The 22,228-nt window shown below is 40.1% G+C and overlaps 1 protein-coding gene and 1 non-coding gene across 3 annotated transcripts in view; both read right to left on the bottom strand.

The window, feature by feature from the left end:
* The window catches only part of ANKUB1 (ankyrin repeat and ubiquitin domain containing 1), a 31,929-nt gene that overhangs the window by 5,186 nt on the left and 4,515 nt on the right, over nt 1-22,228 (bottom strand). Inside the window, exons 3-5 of one of the 2 annotated variants that reach the window (XM_030928914.1) lie at nt 14,395-14,529; nt 4,673-4,787; nt 1,273-2,211 (exon numbers count right to left, since the gene is read on the bottom strand). In XM_030928914.1, the coding sequence (XP_030784774.1) occupies nt 1,273-2,211; nt 4,673-4,787; nt 14,395-14,407 (1,067 nt within the window). In that variant the 5' untranslated portion in view covers nt 14,408-14,529. Of the gene's footprint in view, nt 1-1,272; nt 2,212-4,672; nt 4,788-14,312; nt 14,530-22,228 lie in introns of both variants that reach the window. The other variant, XM_010356842.2, reaches the window with a different exon arrangement.
* Nucleotides 13,076-13,178, bottom strand: LOC115892119. The gene has a single exon (XR_004052010.1). It is a non-coding gene; the product is annotated as a U6 spliceosomal RNA (small nuclear RNA).

The following is a 22,228-nucleotide window of genomic DNA, read 5'->3' as shown; positions in this document are numbered from 1 at the left end:
AGGCTACTAAGCTATTAAGTGTCTTCTTCTATTGTCAACCTCCCTCTGTTGGATATTGAATTTTGCATTTTACAGCCCAAATTACTCTCACCACAAGGTGGCAACAACTTAATTGAAATAAAGTTGAGCTGAGTTAAAGACCAGTACAGAAAAGCAAGTAAAACAATCTAGCCTTCTAGCCTTGTTTTTTCTTTCCTTCTCATTATGTTGAGTAAGGGGAAAAGTCACTCATAAATCTATATTTCTAACTGTAATATTTGCATCAAATAATACCTCATAAGTAATGGATGGGATCTAAACTCTAATCAGGGAGTTGTGTACCTGAAATGTCTAATTCTGATACACTTTCTTATCTCTTTAGATGTGCTACGGATTACCTTTTAACTCACTGTAAATATTAATGTCAATTCTAGCACCCTGTCCAATACAGATCTCACCCCTCCGTGCATCTTGCCTAGTAAGACAGTTCAAGTCTTTAATCATTCAATTTGTCATTAATGTGTTCCTTTCTTTCCTCCCATTTTTGTTACCATCTAGTTTTCTATGACACTTTTGATGTCTCCCTCCCATATTTCAGTTTTCTCTCTTTCCCCTCTAATTACAATTAATTTTTTATTAGCTTTAGAAGAAGAAGAGGAAGAGAAAGAAGTTGAAGAGGAGGAAAAAGAAGAAGCATTAGCAGGCTAGGCACAATGGTTCATGCCTGTAATCCCAGCGCTTTGGGAGGCCAAGGTGGGAGGATCGCTTGAGCCCAGGAGTTTGAGACCAACCTGGGCAACATGGTGAGTCCCCGTCTCCACAGGAAAAAAAAATCAACCAGATATAGTGGCATGTGCCTGTAGTCCCAGCTACTTGGAAGGCTGAGGTGGGAGAATTGCTTGAGCCTAGGAATTCAAGCATGCAGTGAGCTGTGATAGCACCACTGCACTCCAGCAACAGAGCGAGACCTTGTCTCAAACAAAAAGGAAAAACAAAAGCAGCAGCAGCAGCAGCAGTAAGGGACCTTGAGAATTGATACAACACTTTCTACTGTGTTTCTTTCCCTCCTGAAAGTTTGAGGAGTAAAGTACTGCACAGATTGGATTGGCCAATAATATTAGTTCATTTTGTCCTAGTCATGAGGCTAAGATGAGGTCCTTGAAGCTGGGTATTGATGCATTGGAACAACTTGTATTACTTTGAGTGGCATAGTAGGGCATTATGGACCATTCCTTATCCTGGACCTGCCTTATAAAAGGTTTGCCCTTTGTATGTTTAAGGGGAGAACGTTACCTTGCCACAGCTAAGCAGTAGATTGCATTCTCCCTTGGAGTCTTCCCACTGTGCTCTGAGAAAGATGAGAAGGAGGACTTCAGTAAAAAGTCAGCACTGGGTGTTGCATAGAAAAATGATGGATGTGAATATCCCACTCTTGAAACTGGAGGGAGGGGGACTTGGGGAAGATACGTGTTTTTTATGAGCTTTTCTTTTTTCCTAGCTGTGGCAGTAATTTTTTTCTGATTTTGTTGTTGATGTTTTTGTAATTCAGAGAATGTACTTGCATTCACCAGTGGATGAAATTTGAGGGCTTGTTCTTTTGTGTCCAGCTGTGAAATTGCCAAAGGACTCACAGGTTTGCTACTTGCAGTTTGTTTGCTGAGAGATGGTAGCTTGAGCAAGATGCTTTGTGAGTCACTGTTCCCAGCCTTATGCCAGCTCTTGGAGGTCATTTTTGGTTTGGTAAAACCATCCACCATCACAGTGTCTCCAACTTTTGCCCCAAAGACCCTTGCTCCACAAAACTGGCTTTTATGAAGACTGTGACTCTGAGCTCTGAGGATCCATTGTTTTATTTTAATGTAAATCCTCATTGGGACTGAAATTTTCGGAAAAGAAACTGTGGACCACATTTTACTGAGCAAATATAATACACAGTCTTTATGCTTGTGTTTGAACACAATGGTCAGGGGAGTTTGTCCTGCTGCATTTTTGCATTCCAGGCACAGCACGCTGCAGTTGACAAAGGCCTTCAGAATCAACAGTTGGCCTGCTTCTGCGGCTACATGAATGGGGCATTTAGAGACATCTGCATGAAGGGCTTCATGGCACCATGCTCTATAGGGGTGAACACCGACTGCCTCGTGGGGCCGCGCACCCTGCTTCAGGGCCCATTCAGTGAGTTCAATGTATCCACAAAAAGCAGCAATGTACAGGGCTACCCTTTTCTGATACCTAAATGAGTGAAAAAAGTGGGGAGGGGTGTTTAGAAAATCAGCAAACAAACAAGTGTAGTTACACTAAATGCTCATGAAATATTCTAGCTGAATGTTTATTTCTTCTTAACTTTTACCTTAAAATGTTTTTGGAAAAGGCATATGGTGATATACAGGTTAAACTGCACAGATCCTGCTTATGCACATTATCCTATTATGCACATGTAAATAGTTTCCTTGAAGTGGTCGTCTTTTTTATAAACATTAAATCCTCAGGAAAAATATCAAGCATAGGGAAATACAAGGAGCTTTTAAGTCTGACCACTTACATTCTCTGAGCTCTTAGATTTTATTTAAAGATGAAGTCAAGTGTAGATGGTCAAGCACATGAACACTAGAGTTAAATTGTTACGATTCAATACCCAGTTCTGCCCTTGCTATTGGTATGACATGGGGCAAGTTTTTTTCCTCCATTCCCCACCAGACAGAGTCTTGCTCTGTTGTTCAGGCTGGAGTACAGTGGTGCAATCTTGGCTCAATGCAACCTCCACCTCCCAAGTTGAAGCGATTCTTCTGCCTCAGCCTCCTCAGTAGTCAGAATTGCAGGTGCGAGCCACCACGCCTGGCTAATTTTTGTATTTTTTGTAGAAACAGGGGTTTCGCTATGTTGGCCAGGCTGGTGTCGAACTCCTGACCTCAAGTGATCTGCCTGCCTGGCCTCCCAAAGTAATGGGATTACAGGTGTGAGCCACTGCGCCCAGCCAACATGGGGCAGGTTTTCTGATCTTAGTTTCCTCATCTGTAAAATAAGATTAAAAATTTTCCACCACATCAAAGTGTTATAAGCATAGAATGAGGTAATAAATATAACACAGTGTCTGCCATAAAGTATTAAATAAATATGCACTATTAAAAGTAATAAAGCAACACAGCTATTTCTTTGGATGCAGAACATGGAAAAAATATGACTATCCCATAATAGAAATCAGTGTAAAATATTAGAATATTTTATAAAATTGTAAAAGCTGCTCTTCTAATCCATCACTTCACAGAGCCCTTAGATCTCCTGATGTGTTGGCTTCTGCAAAACATGACTAAATCACCCACGAGGGGGCACTATTCTAAAATACTATTAAATTAAACCTACAGATTAGTGCAATTTATGTATGTGAGAATCTGATGGCTGTATTAACACATTAAAATGACCACCTGCCTCTCTGAACCAACCCTCCTCCTGCCCCAGCTATACCCGTTACACTTTATGTATGGCAAAAGTACAAATGCTGGTAATAAATGCAGTTTGAAAAATTACATGTGAGCTTAGGAAGATGTGGTCAATGTTTTCAGTCAATTAACAAGTGTTTTCTTAAAGAATAATTGAATGTGAAAGTGGCAAGATATAGATGCCCTTTGACTTATGATAGGGTTATGTCCTGATAAAAACCATCATATGTTGAAAGTATCATAAGTCTAAAATGCATTTAATACACCTAATCTACTGAACATCAAATCTTAGTCTACCCCACCTTAATTAGCATACAGTTGGGCAAAATCATCTAACACAAAGCCTATTTTATAATAAACTGTTGACTATTACCTGTAATTTATTTAATGCTGTACTGAAAATGAAAAAGAATGGTTATATGGGCACTGGAAGTTTAGTTTCTACTGAATTAACACCACTTTCACACCATTGTAAGTTGAACAATCTAAGTTGAACCATCGTAAGTTGTGGACTGTCTGTATGTGTTCTGAGAGCCTTGAAAAATATTGCTGAAAGTCTCATATCTAAACCAAATCGAAGTCACCGATTTAATCACAGTTGACCTTTGAACAACAAGAGTTTGAACTGTGGAGGTTCAGTTTGGGGATTTTCTTCCACCTCTGCCACACCTGAGACAGCAAGACAAACCCTTCTCCTCTTTCTCCCCTTCAGCCTTATTCAACCTGAAGATTGAAGACCTTTATAATGATCCACATCCACTTAATGACTAGGAAATATATTTTCTTTTCCTTATGATTTGCTTAATATTTTCTTTTCTGTAGCTTACTTTATTGTAAGAATATGGTATGTAATACATATACACAACATGTGTTAATTGACTATGTTATCAGTAAGACTTCTGGTCAATGGTAGGCTATTAGTAGCGAAGTTTTGGGGAAGTCGAAAGTTATATGGGAATTTTCAACTGTGTGGGGAGTTGGCATCCCTAACCCCTGCATTGTTCAAAGGTTAACTATAGTTAGTATTTCCTGAGGAAAGTCTATCTGAATCGCAAGACTGTCAGTCCTGATGGCATCCCTGCTGTTTTGTTCCAGCAAATATGTAATAGTAATATTTGGTTGAGACATGCTAAGTGGAACTGGCATAGAGCAGCACCCCAGCTGTAGAGTGAGTGAACTGCAGGCTTAAGGTCTGATGGAAGTTTAGTAAAAAATTACAGCACTTGCTAAGTTAATTTAACATGAATTTCTCATACTTGAGTACTGGTCCTTCTTTTGATAAGTAGCGTTGGACTTTAAGTTTTTGTCCAAGGAGACAACCCATCAGAAATTCCTTCCATCCATCCCAGACATCCAGGCGAAGTGTTGTGCCTGTGGATCAAGAGAGATGGTTTATGGTTCCAGTCCAGCAGTGTGGTTTGGGAATCCATAAAACTTCTAATGATAGCTTTCCCCAAACAGAGGCATAAGCTAGATGCAAAATGAAAAATGACCTTGAAACAAGGAGACAGGGATGCTATTTTTAGTGTAGGCCATTATTGGGACTTGGAAAAGCTGTTTAGTATCTGTGCATTACCATTTTCTCATCTGCTCAATGATTGCATATAGCGCTGAAATATTTTTTTGCAGCTATCTTAAAACAGCCTTGTGGAGATTGATTCAATGCTGCTGTATACATTAGCAAATAAACCAAAGTTGTTATATTGGAAGAGGAAACTAAGGAATCTGTGGCAGGACAAATGGTCTTCTGGAGCCTTTAGCTTATGAAGGCTCCAGGCTGTGAGGGAGTTGAATGATGCTCACCAGCTAATTTGCTTGTTCTATCCTTTATGAAACATGAGCTGTTCTCTGTTACAAACATAAAAGTAATTCACTGCTGCTGGAGAACTTATCACTGGCTCCTCCGAAGTCTACCCTTCCTGTGATAACACATTCCCTTTTTCCTTCAGGCTGGTGTTTTCCAGGGATCTTTCCTCAGCCTTCTGCTCTTCTCAATTTACACACGTTTCCCTGGGGATTAAACCCAGCCTTCTCCCTATGTGGTCCAACCTAGCTCTCTCTGCCTCATTCATTTATTATGGCCACCTTGACCTTTCACCTGTCCTCACACCAAGTCTACTCCCATCTCAGGACCTAATGACTTACAATTTTTTGCTTGAAAGGATCTTCATCTAGATTTTCACAGGACTGTGTCCTTTTTATTCATCTTTCACTTCAACCATAGCTAAAGCAAGATCTGCCATCACTACCTCCTCACCTTCATTACTTTGTATCTCATGACTTTAACTTCTTTATTGCCTCTGTCATCAGTACTTGGAATCATTTTATTTGCTTGGAGATTTTTTTTTTTTTTTCATGCTCCCATTAAGAAGAAAATTCCTTCAGGACTTGCCATATAGCCTGGCACCTGGTAGGTGCTCCCTAAATACTTGATGTCTGATTAATTGTCAATCTTAGTGGCGATGATGGCTTCATTGACCACCCAAGTGCCACTCATTCCCAAGTCCCAATCTCCAGCCCAGCCTCTGCTCTAGCTCCAGACTCCCTCTGCTGGCGATATTACCAATGGAGGGATTGCACTACAACCCCATCATTCCAGAATACCACTCATTATCTTTCACCCAACCTGCTTTTTCTCCTACATTTTTTTTTTTTTCTCAGTGAGTGGTACATCTATTTTGCTACCTAAGCCATATATTAGAGAGTTTTTCTTCATCCTTCCTTTTTTTTTTTTTTTTTTTTTTTTTGAGACGGAGTCTTGCTTTGTCGCCCAAGTGATTCTCCTGCCTCAGCCTCTCAATTAGCTAGGATTACAGGCCACCATGCCCAGCTAATTTTTTTGTATGTTTAGTAGACAAGGAGTTTCACCATGTTGGTCAGGCTTGTCTTGAACTCTTAACCTCAAATGATCCATCTGCCTTGGCCTCCCACAGTGCTGGGATTACAGGTGTGAGCCACTGCACCCAACATCCTTCCCATTTTTTTCATGTCCTACATCTGAACGGTTGCTTAGGCCTGACAAGTTTACCTGATCAATATTGAAGAACATCTCAACTCCTTGCCTCCATCTCAACCAGCGCTGCCCTATTTCAGACCTAGATAATCTTTCACCTAAATCTAGTTTGAGATGCTCCCCGCAGCCTCCGCTTCTTTATTCAGGCCTCCGCTCAATGTTGTCTTCTTTCCTGACCAGCTATCTAAATAGCCTCCCATCAGTTTACTGCATCATTTATTCCATTTTCCTGCCTTCTTTTACTTCGTAGCTCTTAATCTCTGCTTAAAATGAGAAAATTTTCTGTTTGCTTGATGGTGTTTGCCTCCTCCACTGAGATCCAAGCTTCAGGAGGGTAGGGACACTGCCACTGTGCCTGCTTTCCACAGTGCCTGCTTTCCACAGTGCCTGCTTTCCACAGTGGTGCCTGGCTTATGGTGGACACTCAGTAAGTATTTGTTGAATGAAGTTCTGCTGGACTCCCAAACTTCTTCTGGCCATGCTCTGCCCTCCTAACCGGGCAGGCTGGCCTGCACTTCCCTGTGCACACCAGGCTGTTTCTGGCCTTGGTGGTTTCTGAACTGTGCTTATCTTTGTTGGCTGAGATTTCAGAACACCAGTAATCTTAGAATCACAGAGTGGTGAAGATAGATCTTAAAAGACCAACCCACTCAGCAGCCCCCTTTTATAGACTTGGAAGCTGAGGTTCAGAGATAGGTGACTTGCCTGAGGCTTCTCAGCCAGCAGGGAATTTCCAGAATTCCCTGGAATTTGTCTTTAGGATTCTTTCTAATGCCTAGAGAGTTTCCCCCTTTCAGTTGCCTTTCTGATTATTTCCTTTCTGCTTCCCCTCTCTTTTCCTTCTTGCTTCCTCTCTGCACACACACAACAAAGGATATCTCCCTGCCAGTCCCTCCCTTACTGGACATTCTATGTTATAACCTGCAATCTTGAAATGGGGCTCTTCCTCTGTTACTCCTTACTCTGGTTTGGATTTCTTGACCTTGGACTTGCTATTCTTTGTGAATTGATTCCTATTTACATACTTGTTTACTTATAGGCCTGACCTGCGTTAAACTACCCTTATCCCCCTCATCTGCCTCGATCCTCATCACTTGGGCCTCAGCTAGGAGAGTTTACTCTCCTTGCTGGAGAATTCTGGAATTATTCTGTAGACATAAAGTAGTGGTCCTGCAGCTATTCTGTAGGAATACCTTGATAAACATTTTCCAAAATATGGACCATACTTCCTACAATAGATTAATTTTCTCTAAAGCTTCTTGCTGTACTTAAACCTTCTCATAAAATGTTTAATTCTCATGGACTGGAAACGAAGGACTTTAAACACCGCTCCAAGTGCATTTGTTTTATCTCCTGCTGAAATGATCTATGTTTTTAGTTTATTGTGAAAATCACTCCCAAATGAGCAGTAGAAAGCTTTAGCCTGGCCCCGTACCCCAGCCTCCTTAGTCCTCCACAGCTGAGGCTACACAGTCTCCATTTGAAGGACCAGCCAGCCCCAGGTCCACAGAACAATTCCTGTAGGAGGGAATTTATTAAGATTTCGACCAGGGGCCCAGTGCAGTGGCTCACACCTGTATTCCCAGCACTTTGGGTGGGAGGATTGCTTGAGGCCAGGAGTTTACCAGCCTGAGCAACACAGTGAGACCCCCATCTCTACAAAAACTAAAATAAAAAGATGTAGGCCAGTAACTCAGAGGGTTGATAGGAAGTCAGTGTTCCTGTTCATCCTGGTCAGATATTCTTGTCACTTCTGTTCCTCCTGAGCAAGTCCCCACTTTGTGCCCTATGTCGTGAATCCCAATATTCTACCCCACCTTTTGGGTTTTAAGACTAAGGTTCCATTTCTGAATTTCTTACTCTAAACCTAATCTCTGGGGTTAGATTTCTATCACATGTTATCAGAGCCTCTGATGTCAACATCACCTTATCTAGTTTCCTGCCTCTTGTGTCATTCATTCATTCATTCATTCACTACCTTGGTGCTATGGTTCACTCACCAGGTCCCTGCTGGATCTCCCTGAGGGTCACCCTCTGCCTTCCTTGGCCTTACCAACTGACAGCTGCAGACTGACTTGCCTTTTCTAGGACTTCCACCAGAAGGACTTATTTGAGGCTAACCTTCCACTGCTAGATGTCTATAGATGGGATTTTCCTGGCTTACCTGTTCTCCGGATTGTTGCCTACCCTCAGAGTCTCAGCTCTCTCTAGCCCTCCTGCCTACTGCTAAATGAGACCTGATTCTGAAAACTACAGAGGAGACTGTACGATTTAAATCTCCTTAACATTGATGGGGCACCTCCATCAGGCCCTGTATTTTGTTTCATTTTAATTCCCTGTCTAGTAGCAAATATTACAGGTGTTATAACCATAAATTCAGTTCCTTGCATTGAAACAGTCCTGATAATGCTCAACTTTTAAATATCCAGAGAATTTCTAAGCAAGTCAGCCAGCACTGTTTATTAGATTATCCTTTCACCCCTGTTGCTTTGTAATGCCCTCTTTGTCAGATATTAAATTCCTTCATAAGCTTAGGAATTCTGTTGGGAAATAGAAATTTACTTGAAAAATGCCATATTGCTCCAGAAAATACAACTAAAACCTATTACTGAAGAGAGAGGAAAACTAATAAGCTTTAGGGCCCCTTGCTGTCTTCTATAGAGCCTTCTAATGTTCTTGTCATAGTTTTGGATTTTTTAAAAGAGGACCCACAAAACTGTGTTAACTTTACAAAACCTGAATCTGTCCATTCTGTGCTTGCAAACTTATCTACTATGCCCAGGTCACACAGGACAGCAGATGGCAGCAACAGTGCCTATTTAGGCAATCATCCTCAACCTCTCCACATGTGGCCCCTGACTCCCAAGTTTCTGGATTCTTCATTCATACCCCAGGAGTCAATGTATGCCTATCTGATTTGGACTTTTTCTTCCTGAATTTGGAAATTGTTTCTCTGGTTTGAGCTTCCTCTCATGGAAGAAATAAAATAAAACATTGATTAGAACTTAAAGGTCATCAATAAAGGCATACTGGTTTGGCAGTATAAATTGTTAGAAAGAACCCGATCCTGGGTGTATGATTATCATTTGTTAGCAGTGTGACCTTGATCAGATCACTTAACTTCTCTGAACTTCAGTTTTCTCATCAATAAAAGGAATTAAAATGACACCATAGGTCTCCATGAGCCTAAAGGGTGGTAAAAAGACCCTGGAGCCAGCTCAGATTTCAGGATCTGAGCTGACACAACCCTGCTCCTGGAATGGTTTCTCAGGTGCCATGTGCGCAGGCAGCCATGAATACATTCTACGAGGTGTTTATGGTGAAGAGTACCAATTGGTATCATCTGTAAAGAAAAGGCATTAATTCATTCACTCATTTGTTTAGGTACTCCTTGTTTCAGAAAGAGTGAATGACAGTTTATGAATATATGTGAAGTAAAAACAGAATAACAAGCAGATAAGCATGTAGATCAGCAAGGGGAAAGCAAAAGCCAGGGCAGAGATTTCAGAGCTAGAAGCCGGGCTAAAATGAACACCTGATACCATATAGGTTGATGAAAGACTAGGTGTGTGTGTGCGTGTGTATGTCTGCATGTATATGTATGTATTGGACCTATGTGATGTGCCACTAAGCTTCAAGTCACAAAATCACACATATTAAGATATATTTATCATGATAGATTTATGGTAAGTTAGTCATTAGATGTTCTACCACCAGAATTCCCTTATCCCATCATTACTTATCTTCTTCTTAATCCCTGAAATCTTTCTTTCTCCATCTCCTTTATTAAAGCTGCTCTCTCTGAGCCCACCAAAGATGTTTAAAGCAAATCCAAAGCTTTTTTTTTTTTCTTTTTTAATCTCAGAATTGCTTTGGACCTTTACCAGCATCTTGAAAACAGTCTCATCATCTGTTGCATACAAAGTTCCAGTTCTCCTCCTGACTCTGACAGCTTTCCATGTCTCGTTTTCTGACTCTTCTGTGTGCTTCCCCTGACCTCAGCATGTCCTGAGTGCCACCCATTGGCCCTTAAGACGCTCCCCTCTATATTTACTCTCTGAGGAATGCACCCCTCACAGGGCTGAGCCTCCACCTACATGGGCAGGATTAGTATCTGCTAACCCAAACCATCAGTCAAGCACTAACTCCATGTTTGCAGTGAAGGGAAATTAGAAGACTTCAGTTGTACTTACAGCTTTGCCACTAACTGGCCAGCTGAGTAACATTTTTTTAAAAAGTACTCTCTGAGTTTCCTCATATCTAAAGCTTAAAACCCAGAACATAGCTCCTTTCCTCAATTTCCCCACCACTGTCCTAGTGTGAGAACTTTGATTCTTTCCTCTACTTAAATGTGATCTAGGTCCAGGCATGTTAGCTCACTCCTGTAATCCTAGCACTTTGGGAGGCCAAGGTGGGTGGATCACTTGAGGTCAGGAGTTTGAGACCAGCCTGGCCAACATAGTGAAACCCTGTCTGTATTAAAAATACACACACATAACACAAATTAGCCAGGCATAGTGGGATGCGCCTGTAGTCCCAGCTACTCGGGAGGCTGAGGTGAGAGAATCGCTGAAATCCAGGAGGCAGCGGTTGCAGTGAGCTGAGGTTGTGCCACTGCACTCCAGCCTGGGTGATGGAGTGAGACCCTGTCTCAAAAAAAAAGTGATCTAGCATGATGTTCTGTCCTGTTCTGCCTTCTATGTTTCTCAGATTTGTCTCTTCCACTGCTAATGGAATTAATTAATACTGGGATTATTGAACATACCAGTTATTATATCACCCTGCCTGCAGGCTTTCCTCACTCCTTTCTATATTTCATATTGCTTGCTACCAGATCAAACCTCTCCTAGAACACTCCTGTTCTAGGCTGGTGCAATGGCTTATGCCTGTAATCCCAGCACTTTGGGAGTCCAAGGCAGGCGGATCACAAGGTCAGGAGATGGAGACCATCCCGGCCAACATGGTGAAACCTCGTCTCTACTAAAATACAAAAAATTAGCTGGGAGTGGTGGTACATGCCTGTAGTCCCAGCTACTCAGGAGGCGGAAGCAGGGGAATCGCTTGAACCCGGGAGGTGGAGGTTGCAGTGAGCTGAAGTCGTGCCACTGCACTTCAGCCTGGCAACAAGAGCATGACTGCGAGTCAAAAACAAACAACAACAACAACAAAACAAAAAACACTCCTGTTCCAGAAGGTGCAGGGCTCTGGCTGCAGCCACAGCAAGTGTGAGCTGTGTTCCCTCACCTTAAGATCCTCCTCCTTCTGCCCTCAGCTGTGTTTGCTAGTGCTCTCAGGAAGGCTCCTCCACTCTCCAGAACAGTCTCCTGCTTTCTGTCCGTCCCTGGAATGTCTTCCCTTCCTCCTCTCAGATGATCCATAGTTCCCACATCTTTGTGTGTTCCAGCCCCACTTTCTCCAGAATGCCTTCCCTACATGCCTTCAGCCTGCATTGAGCTGACTTACTGGATTTTAACTGAGTGTGTATACATGTCTCATTTCTATCACTTTATTGTAAAAACACCCAGAGTGCAGAGGCAGCTTTGTAAATGTTTTTATGAGCAGTGATTAATTGAGCTACTTAAATCTTTGATTTTCAACCTGAACATGACTGCTTCTCCAAACCCTTCTGATTTTCCACTGCCTCTGGAAAAGGGGCCAAGGTTCAACTCCTGATAGCAACAGAGATGATTCATTGACTAGAAAGAGAGATCCTATACAAGAAGCTGATCAAGGACTCTTTTTGCCTTCTAGTTTTAAAAAAGGTGAGCTGGCTACTTAAGGAATACTAGTTATGCTTTAGGTAAAGGTATGAAGCATATGAAGCAGGCCAAAGAGCCCTTCCCCTTGAGGTCCTCTGATGCCCTGTGTTCTCATGATGACCAAAGCAGCCTACTCAGGTCATGCTTAGACCCTTAACCTTATATCTGAACACCCTCATTTCCTAAAGTTCCTACTCCCAGAGGGTCATTTTAAGGAGTAGGTATGTTGTCCTTGACACACACTGAGCAAGTAATTTAATCATTCAGATGATTTACTTTTTTTCAAGTCTGTAAAAGTTGGGGTTGGGTCAATTCAAATTATCTTCCAGCTTAAAACATCACATTATAATCTGAGCATTATAGGCCTGAAGAATAGTCATCCAGAGTTTATTCTAGTTTTGTTTCATCCTTTGGTACTTCATTAAATAACTAGATTATCAGTTGCTTGGGGACAAATGCCACTGTGTGCCCTTCCTTATGCAAGCCCCCATCATGTTCTAGGCAGAGTTCAGCTTCCAGCAAGCATGCAGAGCAGGTATGTGCATTATAGCAAAGTACTCTGAGGAGAAATTGTAGAACTTCACTTCCCTGATCAAAAACAGGGAAAAAAATTATGTTAAAGTTTTGAGAGCCTTAATTTAAAATAACAGGAAAGAATAATGCTAAGCAAATATAACAGTCAGGAGAAGTATCAATAAATGAAAATTTAGCAGTTATATAAAGCAAAACTGCTTAGCTAAGGATACCTACAAAGCCCTATGTATATGTTGGGAGAACCCAAATTTCACTGCAGTGTTATAACACAATGTCAACTAAGGATGTGCTGATTGTCAGCAAGGATTCATTTACTTCAAGTAATAATTTCTATAAGGTTCCAACCATTTTTTAAAAATGTGAAATGCTTCATGAACTTGTGTGTCATCATCAGGTAGGGGCCATGTTAATCATCTCTGTACTGTCCAACCATGTTTTAGTATTCTTAAAACAAATCTGACAGCTTTTTTCTTTGTCTTATTGATGTTTGGCTATAGTAGACATGACCTGGAAGTACAGATGTTTTTCTTTTTTCCTGAAACAGGGCCTCGCTATCACCCAGGCTGGAGTGCAATGGTGTGATCACAGCCCACTGCAGCCTTAACCTCCTCGTCCAAGTGATCCTCCTACCTCAGCCTCCCAAGCAGCTGAGACTACAGGTGTGCACCAACACATCGGCTATTTTTTTTTTTTTTTCGTACAGATAAGCATCTCACTATGTTCCCTAGGCTGGTCTTAAAGTACTGAGCTCAAGTGATTCCTCCCTCCCTTGGCCTCCAAAAGTGCTAGCATTACAGGTATGAATCACTAGTCACTATGCCCAGCCAAGGTATAGTATTTAGAGAGAGGTTGTAATTTGTATCAGGGATGAATGCTATTCCACTAAGGCATACTTTCAGCCAGTATAGCATTGGCGTCACATTGTTAAAAAGATTATTTTAATATAACCGGTGACATTTTAAGATGAAAATGCCCAAAGCAGGGTTCAGAATAGCATGTATCATATGCTGCCTTGCATTAAAAAAGGGAAAAAGAATATGTACTTGAACTTGCATTTACACATGCCCGAAGTGTATTTTGAAAGAGAAAAAGATGAAGTGGTCTGAGTTTTGCTCTTCCACCTTGAGGCTATTAATGAATCTGCTTTGAGAACAAGACATGACAGGGCTATGAGACCGTCCTTATTTCTTAGTCTGTAGACCCAGACCCAAGAATGAAATGTTGATAATTCATATCCACACTGAACTTACAGAGGTTTCCATTTAGAAATAATGCCTCCATTTGTTCAGATTTAATTTGGAAATGGTTTTGATTGTAAATCTTCAAAACAATAATGGTTGCCCATGAGGAAGGAACTAAGTGCTTGTAGGACCAGGAGAGGGAGGGAAACTTACCACTACACATCCTTTTTCACTTCTGATATTTAAACCATGTAAATGTATTAACTGTTTTAAAGTGAATATGTAAATAAAGTTAACAGATTGTATATAAAAATCCTAGATTTCCATTTTCTCTTGAAAAGCTGCAAAATCTGGTATCAAAGGACCCTAGTGCCAAATGGTAGCTGATATCAAATATACTGGGCAGTACCAATATCAGTCTGGTAGTCCTTGAGGGTGTTGCAATCATACATCTCCAGGCCCCTTGGGGTTCGGAGACAGTAGACACTCACAGGGAGGCCACATCTCAGAGTTACCAGTGTTCTCAGATCAGACACTGTTTTATCAAGAAGGGAAGTGCTCTCCATTATTGGCATTGTGTCTTGAGTTACAGCATTGAACACGTATAGAGTAGGCTTGTCTTCTTCCTAAAGGGAGAGAAAAAGAGGGAACTTATTGTCTGGAGGTTGGAATGAGGGCCAGGCATTTCAGGGGGTAGCTTTGAGCACCTCTAGCTCCACGACATAGGTGTTAATGTGAAAGCAATAGTCACTTAAGTTCTCTGCCTTCTGGTCTGAGTCTAGCTCTTATGTCCTGAGACATTAACAGGTCTCCCTGTTTGAGTGAAGTGAAGAAGACTTGGCAAGACTTTGAGATCCTTGACTTTTTACTCTACAGACCCAGATTACATAAGAGTGTTGATAATTTATATCCATCCTGTGCTTATGGAGGTGTTAGTTTAGAAAACATTCCTCTGTTATGCAGCACCTTAATCTGGAATACTGTGGATTTGAAATCTTCAGTCAATTATTATTTTTATTTTTTTCCTGAGAGGTTATTCCTGGCAAGTGGAACTGAGTTGAGAGTGGGAAGGGAGTGTTTGCTTATCATTTTGTGCTTTTCATTGTCTATATGGTTTGACTGTTTTAAAAGCAACATATATTTACTTTTATTATTTACCTTTTCTTTCTTTCTTTCTTTCTTTCTTCTCTTTTCTTTTCTTTCTTTCTTCTCTTCTCTTTTCTTTTCTTTCATTCTCTCTCCTCTCTCTTTCTCTCCCTCTCTCCTCTCTCTCTCTCTCTCTCTCTCTCTCTCTCTCTCTCTCTCTCTCTCTTTCTTGTGTGTGTGTGTCACTATGTTGCCCAGCCTGGTCTCAAACTCCTGGGCTCAAGCGATCTTCCCACCTTGGCCTCCCATAGTGTTGGCATTATAGGTGTGAGCCATTGCACCTGGCCTACTTTTACTATTTACAAAGGGAAATACTAAATATAGGTTCAGAAAATTTTCTTTTGTTTCTTTCATTTTGTAATCTAAGTAGGAAAGCAAGTAGAACTGAGATATCTGAAGTAGAGTTAAGATGTTAAGATGGAAAGTTTGAGGAAAATATGAATCCTTCTGTTAACAACAGGTTTAGATAAATCAAACCAAAACTCAAAATACAGCAAATAGGAAAAACGGGAAGCAGCTGGGGAGGAAAAGATTATTATCATTTCCACTTTTCTCATGAAAAATGAAACTGACTTTACTTCCTCTTTAGCAGATTCAGGACAATTATATTTTTCTGCAACAGCCTGCTGTTGGGTTGGCAGATGTCAGTGCATGGCGCTATCACGGAATGCCCACGACTACAGGACTCTCTCAGAACCTGGTATCTGGCCTCCAGGTTCTTCAGGGGGCTCCAACCTGTCAATGCTGTCTTGCCCCTCCTCTGTTTCCTTCCTCTATTTTTTCCATCAGAATCCCTCCCTGGTTCCTCCAGGGGCCCCTGCCTCCTGCAGACTTATAATACATTAAATGCATTCTCCCCTCCCACATAACACATAGCAGTAATATGGTGAACATGCAGACCTTTTTGAAAAAGCCTTTGAGGAGTGGTGTTACTGATGAAATTTAAGGCTACAATACTTTGATCTAGGGCCCATTTCAGTGACTGAAGTGATTAGGAACAGGTTCGGTCCCTCTGTGGCTGCGCATAAAGCCAGATCAGCAAGCTGAGCTGCCCACTAAGCCTAAAGCGCTTAGAACAAGTTTTCGTGATAGTTTCTCATAAACCCATGAAATACAAATTTAAAGGACACAGGATTCACCCTTTCACTTTTGCCATGCCGTGCTTTCCTATGGTTCCATAAAGCAAGTATCTGTTCAAGCTAATGTAGATAATATTTATGGGCAGGCAGAAATTCCTATGAAAACTGAATAAAAAGATTGTGGGAAAGAGAGAAAAATTATATTTTATATAATAGCTCTTTTTTATTTCTTTAAAAATTCCTTATTCATATTTAGAATTAAATGCAAATAACAAATTAAATGCAAACAAATAACAAAATAAATGCAAATAGAATAACATGCAAACAAAATAACAGAGTCCTAAGTTACTCTTTAAAAAAAAAAAATTTTTTTAAGAGTCTTTAAGGCTTGCTATGTTACCCAGGCTGATCTTGAACTTCTGGGCTCAAGCAATCTCCCACCTCCTGAGTAGCTGGGGAAAGAATTCGCCTCCATTCCCAGCTCTCAAGTCACTCTTAAGTTAACTAGGTGTATGAGGTTAGATAAGTTGAAAAGAAGCTTCTCAGAATATGAATAATCATATATTTATATCTATAAAGATAAGCATCTATGACTTAGTATACATATAACTGACTCTGGAACAAGTAATAAGGGAGAATTGCAAAGTATCTAGCAATCTTTTTTTTTTGAGAAAGATTCCACTCTGTTGCCCAGGCTGAAGTGCAGTGGCACTGTGAGAGCTCACAATAACCTCAAACTTCTAGACTCAAGCAATCCTCCTGCCTCAGCCTCCCAAGTACAGGCACTCGCCACCACACCCAGCTACTTTTTAAATTATTATTTGTAGAGACAGGGCCTAGCTATGTTGTCCAGGCTGGTCTGGACCCCCTGGCCTCAAGCAATCCATCCACCTCAGCCTCCCAAAGTATTGGGATTACAGGAGTGAGCCTCTGTGCCCAGCTGATCTGGCAATCTTTAGATGAAAATAAAAAGTGCAAGGAAGAAAATATTATTAATTATTAATGAAGCCAGATTCTTAAGTCTCAAGCAAATTAACACCTGCAGAGTCTGTTCATTTTTCTTAGCATTCAGGAACTTTTTATCACATAAATAATAAATGTTGAATGACATCCCAGGCCTTTTTAATCCATAATGTAGTTCTCATTTTACTTTTTAAACTCTACATATTCACCTTTGTATAAACCTTGTTTTTATGGGAAAACCCATTTTGAGTTCTAGTGAGGCACATTAGTTGTCGATACTTCCTCATTTGGTGGTATGATGAGGGAGTAGGTAGATGCCAATTAATAGCAACTTGCTAACCCACCTTATCCACATAAGAGAAGGCATCTCTCTACCTCTCTCTACGTGATACTCCTCCCCAGGTATTCTGAATCAGAGAAGGCTGGTCAGTCACACCCAAGGAAGTCAGATGCTATTAAATAATAATACCATACACAAATCATTGTTGAACATATACAAAATTTGACTTTTTCCTTTATAAACAAACTGAGATGCAAACAAACCAACACAAGAGATATACACAAAGTATCTTACTTTTCAATAAAAACAAATACATTCTATTTCATGAGAATAATTCCATGCTTACCTTCAAAAAACAAATGCTAACTTACTGTACATTCATACATGTACTTTAACAATAAAAAAGGAAAAGCTAAACAGAACCTACTGAAAGAAAACAAGTTAATGAAAGTTTTGAATGTACTCATATATTTTTTCTCAAGTTGTGCTTTTTTATATTTTGCTGTTTTGGAGTTACAGCCCTAAGTAAGCAGAAGCTTGCTGAACTCTTCCAGAGTGAACAAAAGGGGAAATAATGTTTGTTTTTGTTGAACCGAATGAATTCCAGTGAGATGTCTTCATAAACTTCTCCTCTTGTGTGGTAGTCATTCTGGAGAGATTATCCGTGGAATCTTGGACACTGAATTGGAACACCTTTCTTCGCCAGATTCTTTTCATACCTTTTTTTATGGCTCATCTTAGAAAAGAGGGCCATTTTTAAGAAACATGCTTTCATGTGTAAATTTTAAAGAAACATGTTTATACATACTTTTGTGTATAAAAATACATAAATGTAAAACCACATATATATTTCCTGGATTTTTGTGTTTATACATTAACAGTACCTTTTGAAAGCTAAAATGTTTATCATTTTGAATCAACTTTAGACTTGTCAAGATAGTACAAACTTCTCTAACTTATCTGATAGACATCTACTCAATGGTACTACAGTCATTCTCTCAGCATAACACAACTTTTCACAACATTCCAGGGATGTCAGGAGGGATTAACTATGTTCTGACCCCAGCACTTGGTTGGTACAAGTCTGGTTATAGAAGGAGGCAGGGAAACCAGGAGGAGTCCTAGGGAGGCTGAGCCCACTTCACACTCTGAAAAGCACAACCTGCTGGATAGTGGCCCCCTTTGCAGTAGGGCATGGACAGGTGACAAGGTGCTCCCAATCAGACCTGCCTATCTACCCCCACTTTGAATTAGGAGCCACTAAGGCAGAGAAGCAACAGACACAGGAAAGTCTGTGGGCAATGGCATTTCTGAAGTTGCTGGCCTGGCAGCAGGGCTGGCACCATGTCCAGTGCCTGCTTTGAGGGCTCAGTGTTGTCTGTAGTGGTGAACTTCCTAGATTAGTTCCAGGGCATGCTTTAGATGTTGTTTCTGGCTGCATAATCTCTAAGACTGATTCTCCAATCTTCCGAAAACTACTCAATAGCTTTTCAATATTTATTTTCTGCTTAAATTATCTAGGCTTTGTTTCTGCTGCTTCCAACTAGGAACCTTGATGTTGGTCAGGGGAAAAGCCAAAAATACTGGGGAGAACTTTGCCCTAACAGTAGAGAAAAATGGGAAATGCCACAGTAAGGGAGGGAATGGATCCCTGAAATGCATCTCAGTACCTTGCTATGAATTGGAGACAATCATATACCATCTTGTTAGTTTCCATACTTTACCTCTCAAACCCTTATCAATTCATTTATTAATATCTATTTATGTACAGCCTACTATGTGTCTTAGGTACTATTCTAAGCACTGGGTGAAAACAGTGGACAAAACTTAAGCAATCGTTTCCATGATAACACAGGTTAAAATGAAGGGGGCAAAAGTGATAGTGCCTCTGCATGTTGTACAAAAACATAGACTTTTGCAGTGCCTCATGCCGTTGTTTATAGGAACACAGTGAAATGCAACAGCATCAGCAATGAATGGTCAGGACTGACTCTTGTATTAATAGAAATTAGAGGTATATACCATAGAAAATATTGATTGTGGCTTCCATAAGAGTTGTTTTCCAAAGAAGGAAAAGTTAATATAATGTTCTTTTATTATTATTATTATTATTATTATTATTATTATTATACTTTAAGTTCTAGGGTACATGTGCACAATGTGCAGGTTTGTTACATATGTATACATGTACCATGTTGGTGTGCTGCACTCATTAACTCGTCATTTATATTAGGTATATCTCCTAATGCTATCCCTCCCCCTTCTCCTCACCCTATGACAGGCCCCGGTGTGTGATGTTCCCCACCCTGTGTCCAAGTGTTCTCATTGTTCAATTCCCACCTATGAGTGAGAACATGCGGTGTTTGGTTTTCTGTCCTTGCAATAGTTTGCTCAGAATGATGGTTTCCAGCTTCATCCATGTCTCTACAAAGGACAGGAACTCATACTTTTTTATGGCTGCATAGTGTTCCATGGTATATATGTGCCACATTTTCTTAATCCAGTCTATCATTGATGGGCATTTGGGTTGGTTCCAAGTCTTTGCTATTGTGAATAGTGCCAGAATAAGCATATGTGTGCATGTGTCCTTATAGCAGCATGATTTTGAATCCTTTGGGTATATACCCAGTAATCGGATGTCTGGGTCAAATGGTATTTCTAGTTCTAGATCCTTGAGAAATTGCCACATTGTCTTCCACAATGGCTGAACTAGTTTACAGTCCCACCAACAGTGTAAAAGTGTTCCTATTTCTCCACATCCTCTCCAGCACCTGTTGATTCCTGACTTTTTAATGATTGCCATTCTAACTGATGTGAGATGGTATCTCATTGTGGTTTTGATTTGTATTTCTCTGATGGCCAGTGATGATGAGCATTTTTTCATGTGTCTGTTGCCTGCATTAATGTCTTCTTTTGAGAAGTGTCTGTTCATATCCTTCTCCCACTTTTTGATGGGGTTCTTTGATTTTTTCTAGTAAATTTGTTTAAGTTCTTTGTAGATTCTGGATATTAGCCCCTTGTCAGATGGGTAGATTGTAAAAATTTTCTCCCATTTTGTAGGTTGCCTGTTCACTCTGCTGGTAGGTTCTTTTGCTGTGCAGAAGCTCTTTAGTTTAATTAGATAACATTTGTCAATTTTGGCTTTTGTTGCTATTGCTTTTGGTGTTTTAAACATGAAGTCTTTGCCCATGCCTATGTCCTGAATGGTATTGCCTAGGTTTTTTTCTAGTGTTTTTATGGCTTTAGGTCTAACATTTACATCTTTAATCCATCCTGAATTAATTTTTATATAAGGTGTAAGGAAGGGATCCAATTTCAACTTTCTACATATGGCTGGCCAGTTTTCCCAGCACCATTTATTAAATAGGGAATCCTTTCCCCATTTCTTGTTTTTGTCAGGTTTGTCAAAGATCGGATGGTTGTCAATGTGTGGTATTATTTCTGAGGGCTCTGTTCTGTTCCATTGGTCTATATTTCTGTTTTGGTACCAGTACCATGCTGTTTTGGTTACTGTAGCCTTGTAGTATAGTTTGAAGTCAGGTAGTGTGATGCCTCCAACTTTGTTCTTTTGGCTTAGCGTTGTCTTGGCAATGCAGGCTCTTTTTTGGTTCCATATGAACTTTAAAGTAGTTTTTTCCAATTCTGTGAAGAAAGTCATTGGTAGCTTAATGGGGATGGCATTGAATCTATAAATTACCTTCTGCAGTATGGTCATTTTCACAATATTGATTCTTCCTATCCATGAGCATGGAATGTTCTTCCATTTGTTTGTGTCCTCTTTTATTTCGTTGAGCAGTGGTTTGTAGTTCTCCTTGAAGAGGGCCTTCACATCCCTTGTAAGTTGGATTCCTAGGCATTTTATTCTCTTTGTAGCAATTGTGAATGGGAGTTCATTCCTGATTTGGCTCTCTGTTTGTCTGTTATTGGTGTATAGGAATGCTCGTGATTTTTCCACATTGATTTTTTATCCTGAGACTTTGCTGAAGTTGCTTGTTAGCTTAAGGAGATTTTGGTCTGAGATGATGGGCTTTTCTAAATATACAATCATGTCACCTGCAAACAGGGACAATTTGACTTCCTTTTTTCCTAATTGAATACCCTTTATTTCTTTCTCCTGCCTGATTGCCCTAGCCAGAACTTCCAACACTATGTTGAATAGAAGTGGTGAGAATACAATGTTCTTTTCCCACTATTCTTATATTACCCCTATTTCCATTTCTTTTCCAAATATGTCTATATTACCATTAAAAGAAAAGCATAATATACAGGGAAGCTGGAAAAAGTACTGACTATTTAAAGAATGTATTTCACAGTAGATAATCTCTGTATTTATCCAGTGTCTTTCCCTCTTTTTCACACAAGCAGAACCTTGTAAGCACACAAAAATATGAGCACTATAAAGAAGCCAACTATTTTGGATTCATTTCGTGAGACATAATATCTACTTGTACCTTTTTAGAAAGAAAAGCCACTTACTTGCCAAGTTTTTGAACTTTACAAAAGTTTTGGGTTCACATTATGATATTTCTAAGTTGTACCAAAATTTAGAGATGCTAAAGAGTTGCACTTCAGGGATTCATTCCCTCCCTTACTGTGGCATCTTCTATCTCTCTCAAGGCAAACTAACTTTCACAAAGTAACATGATTAAACATAGTTAAGTAGGAAAGGTACTACTTAAATGTATATATATATTTAATTATTCAGTAAAGCAACTAACATGACTTGGAAATCAGCCTTGGTAACCTGAGATAGATCAAGCATGATAGAACTGGTATGACTGTACTCTTTCAGGCCTGGAATATTCTCTAAATGTGATTCTACTGGACAGAATGAAGAGTACAATTAATAAAATTTCA

The sequence above is a fragment of the Rhinopithecus roxellana genome, chromosome 1 (assembly GCF_007565055.1).
Source record: "Rhinopithecus roxellana isolate Shanxi Qingling chromosome 1, ASM756505v1, whole genome shotgun sequence".
Taxonomy (NCBI): Eukaryota; Metazoa; Chordata; class Mammalia; order Primates; family Cercopithecidae; genus Rhinopithecus; species Rhinopithecus roxellana.
Note: the sequence above shows the minus strand (reverse complement) of the source record. Positions and strands in the feature narration are given on the sequence as shown.